Below are 16,054 nucleotides of genomic sequence, written 5' to 3'. Positions count from 1 at the left end.
TTGAACTTCTGCCCCTTGAAAAATGTTCCGAGTTGTGGTTCTTTTTTTAAGTGGGTGCATTTGAACTGTGAGTTTTTGCTGAGTTTTTACATGTCTGTGAAATCTCATTTGAGTGCGAGAGGTGGGAAAATGCGCTTGTGAGCACATTCACGTAGTGTTGCAAAATATGAGGCAAGTGTCCTCTCTCTCCAAGGGCATCCGGGTCTTAAAAGACAATTGCACAACATCACAAGGAAATTATGGCAGTGGGGAGGCAGCGTGGGGCTGGGATCCCAGCATCTGCAGAAAGAGGGGAGAAAGAGAGACGTGGGGGAGGGCCTAATCTAGCTTCATGCTCTACCTATCCTGAAGCACTTCCTGGAGGAGAAGTTTTTAAAAATGCACATCTTCATGTTTTGTAAGCTCCTCCCGGGCAGGGACCCATCCCTTCCCTCTGCTTCTCTTCCCCTGCAAACGTGAACATCAGACCTGAGAAACTGTTTTTCGCCTGAGGGCCAAATTCCCTTCTGGGGACTACCTTCTCTGGGGGGCGAATGCCAGCGGTGGGCGGGGCCAGGGCAAAAGTAGGTGGAGCAACAAATGGAATACATTCTTTTCAGTTTGGAGGGCCACATTCGGGACCCAGGGGCAGAGGTTTCGCACCCCTCATGTGTCTCAGTGGCACCATGCAAGAAATAAATATCACTCGGAATAAAAGAGTTGCCTGCAAGCTTTTACGTGTCTGCTTTGGGAGGACTGAGCTATCCCAGCATCCCCCGGGGCAGTGGCCAGGTGTGGGCAGACTTCCCTTTCTGCTCCCTCCCCCAGAACACGTCCTCAAAACCGCATTATGCAGAAACCCCTTTAAAATAGCAGTGTAATCGGAGAGAGCTTTCCCCCTACACATTGCAGAGGCCTGCCCTGGGGCTCTGCAGGTGTGGACAGGCTAGAACCGGCGCACAGGTAAGACGAGGCAGGCCGCTAGGGCGGCATGATGTCAAGGGACTTCTTGCGCCAAGAGTCACGAGTGCGAGTCCACGTTCCCCACAGCTTCCAGCATGGATGGCCGGATCCCTGCAGAAGCAAGAGTCCCAGAGTGCTTTGCTGCATCCCAGAGGATTGTGGGACATGCAGGGACACCGCTTCCTCGCATCGTGAGCACCTGCCTGGAAATCAACACCTGACCTACAGCCCAGTGACAGCAGGTACCCGAGGCTAGATCTGTACAGGGTAGGCAAAATATCAGACTTCCACTACTGTTTAAAGCAAACCTTAATGTGGCGCTAAAAGGAACCTTTTCTGAGCTCCACATAAGTCCACACACATGTGCATATGTTTGCATAGCTTATTCCTGCCAGCAAAGCAAAGGGCCCAAGGGTGACGCTGGACACCCCACACTAGAAAGCCATTTCAGGCAGGCCTCCCCTTCTAACTTCCGATACAATCTTTAAAGAAGCTGGGTTTTCGATCAATAAGGGCTAGCAACTTGGCTTGCGATTTTTGAAAGAGAGTCACACATTGTGCTACAACTTATATATATGATGAACTAGCTGCAAGCAGTGGTATAGTGTGGGGGGTGCAGGGGGGGCCGGCCGCACCGGGCGCAACATCTGGGGGTTAGGGTTAGGGGGCGCAAATACACGGGTTAGGGGGCACAAATTACTTGCCTTGCCCCGGGTGCTGACAACCCACGCTATGCCACTGGCCGCAAGACTGTCTTGGTACAACGTTTGCCTCAACTGGGGGAATCAAGGTTGTGTTAAGCTGGGCACTGGAGAAGCTGTCAGGGACCTTGAGGCTTGTGGTTCGAGTCGAGATGTCCTACTAAGAATTGAGTGGCCCTGACGAGATTGTACAGCTGAGGGGAAAAGTGTGCGTTACCGGAATCGTATCCTAAGGGTGAGGGAAACTGTTCTGAAGGATGAGTGACTTGACTTGGGCCACAGAGCCATGGAAATTCAAGTCTCTACGCCCAGGGGACTACACTTCCTTCTCCCACCTACAGCTCATCTATGCTACTGCAACCGTGGGTGGAGTTGCAAATGTTTTTTTCACGGTGAAACAATCTCACAAGACAAACTCTGAGCATGTACATGGTGCACCGATGCGGCTCCCATGTGCACTAATGCAGCATACATGATCCAAGGCATGGCATACCCAACATTTGTTTTAAGCAGGCCAGATGTTTTTGGGACTACAACTCCCATCATCCCTGACCACTGGTCCTGTTAGCTGGGGATTATGGGAGATGTAGTCCCAAAACATCTGGAGGTCTGAGTTTGCCTATGCCTGGTTTAAAGCACACGACTTCTTGCAAAGAATCCTGGGAACTGTAGTTTTCCTCTCCCAGAACTACAATTCCCAGCACCCTGAACAAAGCACAGTTCCCAGGATTCTCTGAGGGAGAGAGAGATTGCAGAGATTACCGAAATCTAGATGCATGCCCACGTTGCGTCCTTGATTAACTCCTACTTTTGGTCACCTCTTCCACATCCTCCTCACAGGTGTCTAAAGGTGCCAAAGGCATCTTTACAAAGAATAATGTGTATTGTGTGCTTTTGAACTATCTGATTCTGTTGGCTCTTGAGGGCTAGTGACATGACCCCACTTTCTCCAGCTCCAGATTTCACCCAGCAGGCAACGGCCTGGGCAATTGGCTCTACCACCAGATCTTTAATGGCAGAACCGAGCTCTGCCTGTTCCTTCCATTTAGCCGGAGGCTCGATGCGCTGCCATTTTGTGGGGTGAGGCGCATGCTGGCTGCGCACAAACCTAGCGCAGCTATTTGGTTCTACTTTCCATGTGCCCCTGTACTGGCGCTCGAGGTGTCATTCCCTGGAACCAAACGGCCATGTAACCTGAGTGGCCAGGTAACTGGGGATTCCCAGGCATGACAGCACCAACCTTCTCGCGTTGTTTGACCCCAGATTCTGGTAATTCCTAGGTAAAGGGTAAAGGGACCCCTGACCATTAGGTCCAGTCATGGACAACTCTGGGGTTGTGGTGCTCATCTCGCTTTATTGACCGAGGGATCTGGCGTACAGCTTCCGGGTCATGTGGCCAGCATGAATAAGCCGCTTCTGGCGAACCAGAGCAGCGCACGGAAACGCCGTTTACCTTCCCACCGGAGCGGTACCTATTTATCTACTTGCACTTCATGCTTTCGAACTGCTAGATCGGCAGAAGCTGGGACCAAGCAACGGGAGCTCACCCCGTCACGGGGATTCGAACCACTAACCTTCTGATCAGCAAGCCCTAGGCTCTGTGGTTTAACCCACAGCGCCACCCGCATCCCAATTCCTAGGTAGGCTGCCTCTATATATGGAGGTTCAATTCAGCTGGGACGGCAAGAAGAAACCGCACACCCTCTCCCCTGCGAATTAGTCTAATCCCCTTTTCAAGGAATCAGAGCCTGCGACCATGCGCTGCACCGCAAGCAACGAGCTTCCGTAAGTTAATTATGCACTGTGTGACAGAGTCGGCCTCGCTGGTAGTTTGTGAGGTGTCTGCATGGAATTGATTTATTGACTAGTGTGGGATTTTAACCGTTCCTGGGGCTTCATCCGAGTCCGCCTCGGAACAAATCCTTCAATGGAGCATGTAATGATTCCTTTATTTTTTACAAGAGAGAGAGAGCGCCTCTGGCCACATGCAGAGTGCCTCTTTTTGTTTATTAGCTTGCCGAAATGTAGGCCAAACCCTCTGGGAAATCTTCCGGGGCGAGAGATCAGGGAAGACCAGGGTGTGGAGAAGCAACACTCTGCCTTCAACCTTGAGCCAGCCCACAAGCCTTTTAGGAACTGAGATGGGGCTTTGAGAAGCTTTGGAGAGCCAAGGCAGTGGAGGGTCCGAGGGGGGAGCGAGAGGCCAGGATCCAGGCCTCAAGCCCTGCCCAGAGACCTCCAGAAAGTCTGTGCTCCTCAAATGAAAAGCAAGAATGCGAGGGGCCCGCCTCGCAGGCTTGTTGTTTTTCCCCCAAGTCCATTGTAAACGCAAAACAGAAGTCCGCTATCATTTACAAATGAGCAACACACTTTGAACTCTGACACATCTAGCGTTAGAAGCAAACCGTTTCTGACACAGGCCAGCTTTTGCACAACCCGTTCACTGTTTTCTTGAGACTCGCATGTTTGGTGCTGCTTCACACACTTTGCCAGACCAAAGTGTCTCTTGGCTGCGTTTTCAATTTTTTTGCGGGCTGGGAGGAAGGGAATGGTTTTTTCCTCGGGTTGTGGCTTTGAAAGGACTTGGCAGCGCGAGCCGGACAGCTTTATTTTGTTTTATCTTTTTTTAATTTTGCGGTGTGTGTCGCCTGCCATTCCCCGGCAGTCGTGGTCACCTCTAACCTCGCCCTGGCATGGCACTGTGGAACGTATGCAAACTGTGCTCTTGCAAATGAAAGGAAGAAATAAAACTCAGAACGGCTGCGTGGGCAGGTGATGATCCTGAAGGAGTCATGTTTCAAACACAAAACCTGAGACTCGAAAGTGGGAGGAGGGATCTACAGGGCATGAAGATGCAGGACCCCTGCCCAGTGGGGCTTGGTGTGTATTAATATAATACACACACAAACACACACACCTCAACACAGATTTCTTTCCCAAAGCACAACCCCACTGAGTCCTGTCTATCTGTCCAACATGCCAGTATCACAGCTGAAATCCCTGGAATGACTTTCAGAAATCAGGGAGCATTCAAAAAACATAGCCCGAGGTGGTGGTGGGGAGGCATGAATCGAGAGCGGAAATGAAATTTCACACCGTTTAGAAAACTTGGCCAACGTTTCAAAACCCTTTTTGGATTCCAAACATGTGCAAATGTCACTTACAAAATTCAACTCTGAAAAATACTTGTCAATAAAAGCGGCAAGATCCACATAATCTCAACAAAACCAATACACACAAACACACACATATATATTTACACATCTTGCTCCCGTCCCGAGACTTAACTAGAATTTAAAATTTGCCATTCAAATCAAGAGACTTGGTTTTAAAATCACACTGGAACACAAAAGACGCACCGCAAATTAATTTCTGGTGAACTTGGACCTTGGGGAACCTAAGAAGCAGTCTCTCAACTCATGTTACTCTGAGCAAGTCACCCCCTCTCTCAAGCCTCAGTCTCCCCATCTACAAAATGGGAATAGCAGCGACCCATCACACAGGGATGTCATAAGGGCAAACAGGACTGACGAACCATAAAGCGCTTTTGTGCATTTTTTAAAAAGCGCTCAACAAAACAGCCACGAAAACATAGGATGCACACCCACGAGGACAACCCTGACATATGTCTTGCGAAGAAGTAAGTCCTACTGAATTGAAGGGTGCTTATTCCCAGGTATGTGGGGGCTAGGACTGCAACCTTCATGCCACCAAACGCCAGGACCAGCATATATGGAACACTGCTGCTGAAAGCAAAGACCAGGGTGCCTCTGAACATGGGCAAAGTGCATTTTGCTCGCCACTGAGTGCCCCCCTATTTATGGGATGGAGAGGGGGAGGGAACCAGATCAGAGGGCACAGCATTAAGTCTTGAACTCAAATGCACATATACAGAACAGAAACACACCAAATATATGTTGGAACTGGTAGGTGGGGCAGACGGGTGCAGAGAAATGTTTTGGTTCCTTCCAGACATTTTAATCCACCAGAACCCCTTTAGAGAAATCACCTATTCTTGCTCTTTGTCAATCCCGCTCCCCCACTTCTGGAGAACCCAGGAGTTCTGGTCCAGCAATTGGCAGCCCAACCCTGCTTTTAACTTTCTGTTCCAGTTTCAAATGCCCATCCCATAAAAGACCAAATTCAGTGACAGTTGCGGGAGAGAGAGAGATACGGGCAAGCGAGGTAGCACTAAGCGCCACAGAGCGAGCGAAGGCAGAAGGCGAGGGAGGCAGGGAAGGAAGAAAGATTGTAAAATCAATTAAATGAGTTGCTAACGGAGCGTCGTGTCGACAATCTGTCGCTGACTGGAAAATATGAGCTGCCCAAATACACTCCCGGCTTGCACACCTCTGCCAGGCGGCCTTGGCGGGTCCTTCCATCACTCCTGTCAGAGGTCTGAGCCGGGGACACGGGGAGAAGGGTCGGATCCGAAGCGAGGGGTCAGAAGGCCAAGCCAGGGGGAGAAGGAGGAGAGAGGGGGGGATTACGGGGTGGGTGGGGGTCGCTGTGCACCCAAGGGTGTTTTATGGCGCTGGATGGGACAGGTGGAAGGAGCCGGGAGATGGCAGAGAAAGGAGGGTGGGAGAAGGGAAGGGGATGGAGGGAGGCTGGCGAAGGAGGGAAGGAGGGAGAGGAAGACAATAATTGGAGAAAGGGATGTGTGATGAATGAAAGGCTCAGGGGAGGGAGGGGAGATGCAATCGCCTCCTTTGAGAGGGAGAGGAAAAGGGTAGGAGGGGAAGAAAGAGTGTGGCAAGGAAGAAGGGAAGAGAGAGACAGAGAGAGAGAGAGAGAGAGGGAAAGGTGGTCTGGAGGAAAAGGAAGGTGGGTGGGGGAATGGAAAGAAGTGCTGGCCGGGGGGGGGGGTCCCAAAAGAGGACTCTTAACAACTCCCCCGCCCTGAGATGGTGGCGATTTGGGGACGCTGGTGGGAGACCCAACACACACCCCTGCTTTTTTTTGGCGGGGGGGGGGGAGAAAATACACCGTCCCTTTCTTCCCACCCCCACTCCAAAAAACCACTTCTTCCTCACTGCCCCCCTCCAAAACCGCTTCAGTTTTGGGGAGGGAGCCCTCCTCTCTCCATCCTTTATTAGGGAGGAGGCAGGATTAAGACTCTGAACAAGAAGGGGACGCGGGAGCGCGCCCAGCCTCCTCCTCTCTCCCCCCCCCCGCCTATTCTGCTGTCACATTCAGAAGCGGCCCCCCTCGCCTCTCCGCTTTGCCCGGCTTGTCATTCCTCCACGAGGCTCCCTCTCCATCCCGGGAACCCCCGGCGCCCAACTCTCCTCCCCAGCCCGGCTCCCCTTCCTGCTTCGCCCGCCCGGCTCTCCCTTCCGCCGCCTCCGCCCGCACATTGTTCCGCCGTCCGTCCCCCCCTGCTCGCCATCCATCCTCCCTCCTGCCCGCCTCGCCCTGCGCCTCCGCCGCCGCCTTCCGCGCTCCCCTGCCCGGCCCTGCGCCCTTCCTTCCTTCCTTCCTCCCTTCCCTCCTTCCTCCGGCCGGCCAGCCCGGCGCGCTCCAGCCCGGCAGCCCCTCTCCATCCCCGCCTCCGGGCGGCTGCCTCTGCCTCTGCTGCTGCCCCCTTTGGCGCTCCGGCGCGCCGCGCTGCTTGCTCCTTTCCTTCTCCTCCCTCTTCCTCCTCCTGCCGCCGCTGCTCCTCTTCTCCTCCTCCTCCTCCTCCTTCTCCTTCTCCCCTTCCCCGATCCTCCTCCCGCCTTCTCGGCTCGCCTCTCTCCCCGCTTACGCGCTCGCTGGCTCGGAGCGAGGGATAGGAAATCGATGCCACTTACACCTCCGCGGGAAGAGAGAGGGGGACCAGCAGGCGCCGCTGACGCTCTCGGCCGCCGGGCGGGGTGGGGTGGCGGGCGGGCAGGCGGGGAGGGGGCGGCCCGGCTGGATCGGGGAAGGGGCGCGCAGGCGAGGCAGGGCTCTCCCTCGGCGCAGTTGTCAGCGCGGCTCCGTCTGGCTGCTGCCTGGCCGGCCGGCTTGCCTGGCTGCTGGCTGGCTCTCTCTCTCTCCTCCTCGGCGCCTCTCTCCTCCTCGCTCCGGCTCAGGCAGGCAAAAATCGATGGGGTTCGCCGCGCCGGGGCTTCCCCATTGATTTACACTCGTCCGCCTCCCCGCCTGCCTCGTTCCCTCGCTCCGCGGACCTGGCGGCTGCCTTCCAACACAATGGAATAATCAATTCAGCCCCGCGCTCGCCCCCCGCCTCCCCGCAGCCACACACACACACACAGCTACACGCAGGCACACACACACACATACATACACACAGCCACGCACCGGAGGGAGGAGCCAGCCGGCAGGTGCAGCCGAGCATCATGGGAAATGTAGTCCCTCCCCCGCCTCCGGAGCCGGCAAGGTCAAGGCTCCAGCAGCAGCCGCCGGCGTCAGCATCGTCCTCTCGCTGGCTGCTCGGATTTGCCTTTGTGCCTTTCCAAAGCAAGGCTGCTTCTTCGCGGCTTTGTTGCGCTCCGCACAACAACCCTGCGAGGTAGGTCAGGCAGGCAGGTGTAGGGCAGAGTGAGAAGGGAAGAGGTCAGATCAGGCCGCAAGGACCCAGCCTAGTGCAGCAAATGAGATCTGGACACAAGGGCTCTTTCCCCTTCAGAGGTTTCCAAGGACTGGTATTGCTGCCAGAGCACAGCCTTTGTGGCTAGTAGCCATCGACTGCCCTCTCCTCCTCCATGAATTTGTCCAAGCCTCTTTTAAAGCCATTCAAGTCAGTGGCCTCCTGTGGCAGGGAGTTCCACCGGCTAACCATCTGCTGTGTGAAGAAGGAGTTCGTTTTACCTGTCCCGAATCTTCGGCTTCCTGGCATGACCACGACATCTAGTGAGAAAGGGAGAGAAACCTTTCTCCATGCAAAGCATAATTTTATAAACTTCTATCACGTCGCCCCTGACATGCCTTTTTCTGCAAACTCCAAAATCGCAAGCGCTGCAACCTTTCTTCACAGGGGGGTCGCGCCAACCCCCCTTGATCAGAGCGCTGTGGCGCTCGGTTTCCTACTTCCAGGCTTCATCGGGTTGCAAGAAGAGGAAACCTTATCAGGAAGAGGCTTTGCTGTGGTCCAAGTCTCCTGCTGTCCTGATGTCTTATACCAGGCACAATGAGTCATCCACTTCGCCTAGTGTCTCTGGGACCAAGAAGAGCTTTCAGCATCACCCGATCCTTTTGGCTGGTAATGAAGGAACAGAATCTCGGACGTCACATCGTGAATAATAAGTGGTTCATCACTGAGCTACGGCCCACCCCACCATCATTATTATAGATGAGATACACCCCAATAAATAATTGCATTTATTTCTCAGCAAGGCGATTGCTTTACAGCATCTCTGCAAGGCCGGTCAATAATCTTCTCACTCTGCAAAGGGCAATGATTTTGCATGGCCTGCCCAGCCCCAGGGTGGTCTCTTCCCTTGGGGGTCTTCTGTCCACCCATAGCGCTGAGCCCGGGATTCCCGCCCTCTTCAGGGGTCTCCAGGGCAAAAGAGGAGAGGGATTTCTCCACTTTAAACTGTGCGTAGAAGAATGCCAAGAGCCATAGTGTCATCTACCCAAACTCCCCCCCCCACACACAAGGATTTGAGAGCCCAGACCTCTTTTGCGTCCAGCCAGGTCCTGTGATCCAGTGACAGACATTGCTGGTAGGGCAGAAGGCAGGGAGGCCAACATTAGGTGGCGCCAGAGAGCCAACAAATTAGTTTTGCGGTGTACAAGGACAAAGGTGATAGCCAGAGCCACCTGCCTTCGTAGGAAGGCAGGGAGATGGAGGCTGCCTTCAGTGAGGGTGGGGGGGACAATGACTGCCCCCCATTCATCTTACTGGACTGGCTTTGCTGCTGAGCTCCGTTTAACCCCAGGGTGGCTGCATCCCTGACCATTGGTCATGCTGGCTGGGACTGACGGGTTCTGGAGTCTGAGAACATCTGAAAGGCCAAAGTGCCCCCCCCCCCCCGCAATTTCTATCTAGAGCTGTCAGGCTTCTGGTTGTACATCTGGGTTTAGAAATTCTTAGCTTTCCTAGCAAGTTTATGGCATGGGAAATTCGGATCAGGGAATATCTAGGCTCTTAGACAAGGGTCAGCAAACCTTTTCAGCAGGGGGCCGGTCCACTGTCCCTCAGACCTTGTGGGGGGCCGGACTATATTTTGGAGGGGGGCGGAGAACCAATTCCTATGCCCCATAAATAACCCAGAGATGTATTTTAAATAAAAGCACACATTCTACTTGTGTAAAAACACCAGGCAGGCCCCACAAAGAACCCAGAGATGCATTTTAAATAAAAGGGCACATTCTACTCATGTAAAAACAAACTGATTCCAGGACCGTCCGTGGGCCGGATTTAGAAGGCGATTGGGCCGGATCCGGCCCCCAGGCCTTAGTCTGCCTACCCATGCTCTTAGGAGATTCCCAACTCAGAGCACTCTTGTGTGATCTTCCCAACTCAAGAAAGCATTAGAAGTTGGTGTCGTATAAGCGCAGCGCTTTGTTCCTGCCATCCATCATTATTTAAGGCTGCAACCCAATTAGAGGCATTTTTAATTGCTTAATCATATGAGCTGGAGCCGATTAATCAAATAAGTTATCGATTAAATTAGCATACATTTGCATCTGGGCGTTTCTGAAAACCCTGAACTTGATTTTCTGTGTTTTCATCATCTTTACAACAAGAGGGGTCATCCCAACTGAAGAGAAAACACAGAACGCCTCCTTTAAGGTAATCTCCAAAAGAATAGCTGGTTAAAGTCACACCCACCTCATATCTTTAGTGTACATTCCCACCCCAAAGAATTCTGGGAACTGTAGTTCACCCCTCCCAGAGCTATGGTTCCCAGCACCCTTAACAAACCACAATTCCTAGGATTCTTCGGTTGGGGGAGGCAGCCATGTGCCTTAACTGGACTGCTGTGTTCAAGAAAGAGTCTTCTCACAGCTTAGAAGCTAAGAAATTCATTTTTTAAAAAAATTATTAGTATTCTGAACTAGACTTGTTGGTCGCTTACAACACATTGTTGACTTACAACCCTTTTAAAAACATTATGCCATTTTTTTTTTTTAAAAAAGAATTATACAAATCTTGCAAATTTCATAAAGATTGCAACATGCAAAAATTGGCTGGCTCTGGTTTGTTCCCAGGTGAAAAATTTACTTGAAATAAACAGACAGTGATCAGGCTAATAGCAAAAGCCCTTTAATAAATGAGATATTATAGTGACCGCTAGCTGGACCAATCTTACAGGAAAAAGAAAGGTAGGTCGATGTCACAGGTTCTGGTTTTAATACTTTTCACAGCCAGGGAGTCACTCCTGACTCTTAATTACGCGTAAAAGTCTTAAAACAATTAATTGCCTCTACTTACAAAGGAACATACCTAAGGACATTCTCGAATTAATTCAAAAACAGGTCTGGCCATCTAGTCTGGAAAGGCAGTCTTGGGAGACACTTTTATTTACAAAAGGAATGTTTGAACGGCATTTGAATTTCCTTGTATTTTGAAAGGGTGGGAAATACAGGCTTTCCTGGGCCTGTTCGGTTCCATCTCCTGTCAATTTCACATAATCCTTCCTGCTCGTTATGGGATGTCAGCGCTTGATATGATTTCAACATAATCCACCTTGCTAGTCTACTTTTGCCAAAGAAGCCATTGAACTGCACATGAGTTTCCTGGAAAACCTAAAGGAGGACAAAATCTGGTTTTTATTATTTAGTTTTTTGAAAATTGTATTGTGTTATTAAAAACCTTAACAAAATTGGGGAGGGGGGATAAATAAAACCTAAAGGCCAGAGCCATGGGATGACCTTGGGCCGTTCTTCTGAATGATGTTATGATCTTTTCCTGCCATTGTGAAATTTTAGCACCCCATTCTATCTCTGCTGTTTCCCCAACAGAAGTTGGGGTCCCTGGCAGATCTCCCAGGCAGCTTAGCTTCTGCAAAGCTATTCTGTCTATTTGACTAGTTTCAATGAAGTGAAGAGGAAATAAAACCATCCATATTGTGTAGCGATTCTTTGGCTACTTCTGTCTGTGTGGCACACCTGCCTGCCTGGGATTCCTTGGGATATTTGGGGAAAATGGGGTTTGGGTGAGGAAGGCTTTTTACGACGCGCAGACATGCTCTTTATAGGAAAGGTGTACAAATGCTGGGAAATATTTCAGTGCAGGTAGATGTGCTTCTCAGTTTCCGGTCCAAGGTGTCAGGATTCATCTCCTGAAGTTTACCTCCTAATCAGCACTACCTGCTTCCATGTCAACTCCTTCTTGTCAGGAGAAAATACAAATATTTTTTTAATAAAAAGCCCATCACCCCGATGAGACACGAATCTGCAGTTGGCAACACCTTTTTTTCCTAGCCGAGCAAATATTGTTCAATCCATTCATCTAACGGAGCAATTAAAAAAAACCAAAACCCACCGAAACTTGGCTTTTTTTGAATTAATTATTATTAGTCACTTTGAAGAGTTCCGTTTCAGAGTGGGCAGGACGCAATATATAGTAGAAATTAAAGGGAGAGAAACGAAGAAGAAAAAAAGGAATTTCTCCCAGGGCTGCAGACAGAACCCAGCGTTGCCTCTCTTCCCCATCATCCTTCCTGGGGAACCCAGGCGTCCCGGGCCCTGCCTGGAAGGGGTTAAGCGCGCGCCCCCTCCCTCTTTGGCAATGCACTCCCCCCCCCCCCGCTGTTCTTAATTGCAGCTTTCCTGTTGCCGTGGCAACCGTGATCGAGGGAGCGAGACAGGCGCAGGGGGAGAGGAATAAAAAAAACAGAGCGCGGAGAGAGAGAAAGGGAAAAAGCGAAGGAAGGAGGGAGCAGCCGAGCGGCGAAAGCACCTGCTCGCCGGCCTGGAGGAAGGGGCGGGGAAACTACAACTCCCAGGCGCCTTTGCGCCACCCACCAGCAGCCGGCTTCGGCATCCTTGCCACTCTTCCTCTTCCTCCATTTGTGATTTACTTTTATTTTATTATTATTATTTTGCATGCTTTAAACTAAAAATTTAAATTAAAAAAATATGCATCGCTTGGTCTCCCTTTAAAGTTTGCAAAGTGCATTGATTCGTTTCTTTGCGTTATTTTTGCAGCGCATTCTTCTCGCTTTCTGGGCTATCCTCTCTGCCGGGCGTCGACATGGCGTCGGGCTCCGATGGCGGCGACGAGGCGGCGGAGTCTCCGGACTCCCCGGCCGATAAAGGTCAGTCGAAGGCGCCGAGGGGAAACCCCCGCCGCCAGGGGGCGCTGCTGCTGCGCGACCTGCAGTCGGCTGGCAGTGGAGGGCGTCGGTAGGGGGCGGTGTGGGGCAAAGGCAGAGGCCATTGGGGAGGGAGAATGCGGGGCGCAAAGTGGGTATTGTTTTTTTGGGGGGATAATCTGACAGCCACCCCACGCGGGGCCAGATTAAGGCATGCTGCAGGACCAATGCCATAGAAGCTAAACAAACTACAGTGGTACCTCAGGTTAAGTACTTAATTCATTCAGGAGGTTCGTACTTAACCTGAAACTGTTCGTAACCTGAAGCACCACTTTAGCTAATGGGGCCTCCCGCTGCCGTCACACGATTTCTGTTCTCATCCTGAAGCAAAGTTCTTAACCTGAGGTACTATTTATGGGTTAGCGGAGTCTGTAACCTGAAGCGTCTGTAACCTGAAGCGTATGTAACCCGAGGTACCACTGTATATATTAGGGCCCCACTCTCTTGAGGAACCTTGAAAATTTTAAAGGAAAAAACAAGTGGATGTACATTTCCAAAATATAAGTTAAAAAACAAATAAAATAAAACCTACATACAGCAACAGTGTTTTGTGGCTTTAGATACCTATGAGGTCCATAAATTACCATATAGCATATATTCAACACAAAAAACAGTGACAATTTGTTGCTGACAAAGCGCAGCTGGACATATAAAGGGCTCCATTACCTTCAGTAGCTGAGGGCCTCATCAAACCTAAATTCGGCCCTGTGCAGGACCCTAATTTGTGTCACATTCATTAGGACCCCATAGTTATGGCTCTGTGCAATTGTTGAGAAATAGATTTAAAAAAAAAAAAGAGCCCCCAGAGCATTGCCAGGAAAAAGTGCATAGAATGTAAAGAGTCCTACTCGAGGCTCCTTGGGGAGACAAAGAAGCATAGGGATTACCTTGTTGTAACCCGCCCTGGGAACTTCAGGTGAAAGGCAGGCAATAAATTGAACAAAATATAGCATTAAAAGATGCTTAAAACTAATTATGGTCCTGGCACAAGAATGGGGAGGAGGAGATCCTAAAATTTCTGTTCTGTGTCAAAGGCCAGGGTAAAGAGCAGTCGGCTAATTTCTACTTGATGGGGTTATAAATGTAATAATGCAGATTTTGACCAGCCCACCGTTGTTTAGAAAATTAATGAATTAAAAATCAAGGCTTAGGGTGGCCATTAAGTGGATGGCTGTCCGAGTGCCTTTGCTTGGCAAGCGATGACTTCCCCCTCTTCCCCAAAACCTCCGGGGTGAAAAAAAAAATTCAAGTCAAGGGAGTAGGTAAGACTTGAGCCTGGGGTTTATTTTCTGTCTCCTACTTTAGTAAAGCATTTCAAAAATTAAGCGTTCCGATCAGGATGGGGCCGATGCAGAATTGTGTCAGGGAATGTGTGGGGTGGGGAAATCAGATTTTTATATTTATGTACATATATATATAGGCTGCATCAGAATTAATTCGCTCCTGCTCCCTTGTACAGATTCCGCCTCAGGCTCCATTGAGGTGGAGCAGAAGTTCATTTTCGGGCCTGATGCCGTGCAGAAGCTGGAGGCGCTGGGGGCGCTGCCGGAAGCCAGCGTCTCCTTCCGCGACCGGTACTACGATGTTCCCGATTGGCGCCTCACGCTAGCAGATCATTGGCTCCGGCAGCGCGAAGGGGCTGGCTGGGAGCTGAAATCCCCCCTGCGGCCACTAGAGGGCGCCACCACTAGCCGGGGGCAGCAGAACCTTCCGGAACCGCGAGCCTGGAGCCACGAGCCGCAGCACCCGCCTCAGCCACTAGGGGGAGCTGGCAGGACACACCTGGCTACGCAATACCAGGAAGTGACCTGCCCCCGAGACATCGTGGCCCACGTCTGTGGCCTGCTGGGCGTGGACCCGGCCGCGGGTTGGCAGAGCGACGTGTCCAGAGCCGTGGAGGAGCTGGGCCTGCAGGAGTTTGCCAGCTTCGTCACCCGGCGGTGCAAATACCGCCTGGCCAGCCTCCGCCTGACGGTGGATCTCGACGAGATGGACTTTGGCTATGCCGTGGGAGAGGTGGAGGCAATGGTTTTGCGGGAGCAGGAAGTTCCAGAGGCTCTGGAGAGGATACAGGAGCTGGGAAGTCGGCTGGGTGAGGAGTTTGGCTATTTTGACCCAGGAAGTGCCCTCTTAAGCCCAGGAAGTGCCCTCTAGCCCAGCTTCCTGTTCTCAGTGGCCCATCAAATGCCACCCATTGGTGCCCACAGATAGGGCAACATCAGTGCCCTTCCCACTCACAACTCCCAGCAGAGCCATTGTGGCTCCACGAATTTGTCCGATCCTCTTCCAAAAGCACCTAAAGGTCTCGCAAATACTGTATTTTTCGCTCTATAAGACTCACCTTTTCCCTCTGAAAAGGCAAGGGGAAGTGTGTGTGCGTCTTATGGAGCGAATGCAGGCTGCGCAGCTACCCCAGAAGCCAGAACAGCAAGAGGGATTGCTGCTTTCGCTGCACAGCGATCCCTCTTGCTGTTTCTTGTTTTCCTCCTCCAAAAACTAAGTGCGTCTTGTGGTCTGGTGCGTCTTATACAGTGAAAAATACATCTCAGCTATCTGCCAATCTCCCATTCCCACCACCCTTCTGAGTAATACCCCTCCCCACCTTCTCACTATATAGAAGGGTCTGGCAACTTCTGTTTCAGTGTATCTGAAGAAGTGTGCATGCACATGAAAGCTCATACCAAGAACTAACTTAGTTGGTCTTTAAGGTGCTACTGGAAGGAATTTTTTTATAGTGAAAAATACGGTAGTTTAGTGGCAGATTCAGAAATGCAGGGTCCCCTCTGTGAAAGTCACAGCTTCTAAGATCATACCATAATCTTGTAATTATAATCGGGGGGTGCATCGCAACAGTGGGTGCAGATCTCCGCATGTTGCCTTCTAAGCTAGGTCTACTGTTTTCTGGGCCCAGGCGGACCATTTGGAGTGCTCCAGAACTTTCTTCCAGGGTGGCTCGAGTGGCGTTTTTCATGAGGTTCCCTTGTACGTAACAGATTCAGCCTGAATAGCTCGTTCTGTTGGAGCGTGGTGTTGAGAACGCCAAGGTTTCAGGTTCAATCCCCGTATGGGACAGCTGCAAATTCGGGTTGGACTAGATGATCCTTAGGGTCTCTTCCGAGTCTGTGATTCTATAAACTTGCACACAGGATACAGAAC

At 51.2% G+C, this 16,054-nt stretch overlaps 2 protein-coding genes across 2 annotated transcripts in view; one reads left to right on the top strand and one right to left on the bottom strand.

The window, feature by feature from the left end:
- ZFHX2 (zinc finger homeobox 2) overlaps positions 1-7,501 on the bottom strand; it is a 32,363-nt gene extending 24,862 nt beyond the window's left edge. The window contains exon 1 of the mRNA XM_083472429.1: positions 7,439-7,501. The gene's annotated coding sequence lies outside the window, so the exon portion shown is untranslated. The remainder of the gene's footprint in view (positions 1-7,438) is intronic.
- THTPA (thiamine triphosphatase) overlaps positions 1-16,054 on the top strand; it is a 55,312-nt gene that overhangs the window by 37,489 nt on the left and 1,769 nt on the right. The window contains exons 2-3 of the mRNA XM_083472884.1: positions 12,732-12,841; positions 14,358-14,990. Of these exons, the coding sequence (XP_083329010.1) occupies positions 12,778-12,841; positions 14,358-14,990 (697 nt within the window). The 5' untranslated portion in view covers positions 12,732-12,777. The remainder of the gene's footprint in view (positions 1-12,731; positions 12,842-14,357; positions 14,991-16,054) is intronic.

Source organism: Podarcis liolepis (assembly GCF_965112155.1).
Source record: "Podarcis liolepis genome assembly, chromosome: 13".
Lineage (NCBI taxonomy): Eukaryota > Metazoa > Chordata > Lepidosauria > Squamata > Lacertidae > Podarcis > Podarcis liolepis.
The sequence above is the reverse complement of the archived record's forward strand: the minus strand, read 5'-3'. Positions and strand labels throughout refer to the sequence as shown.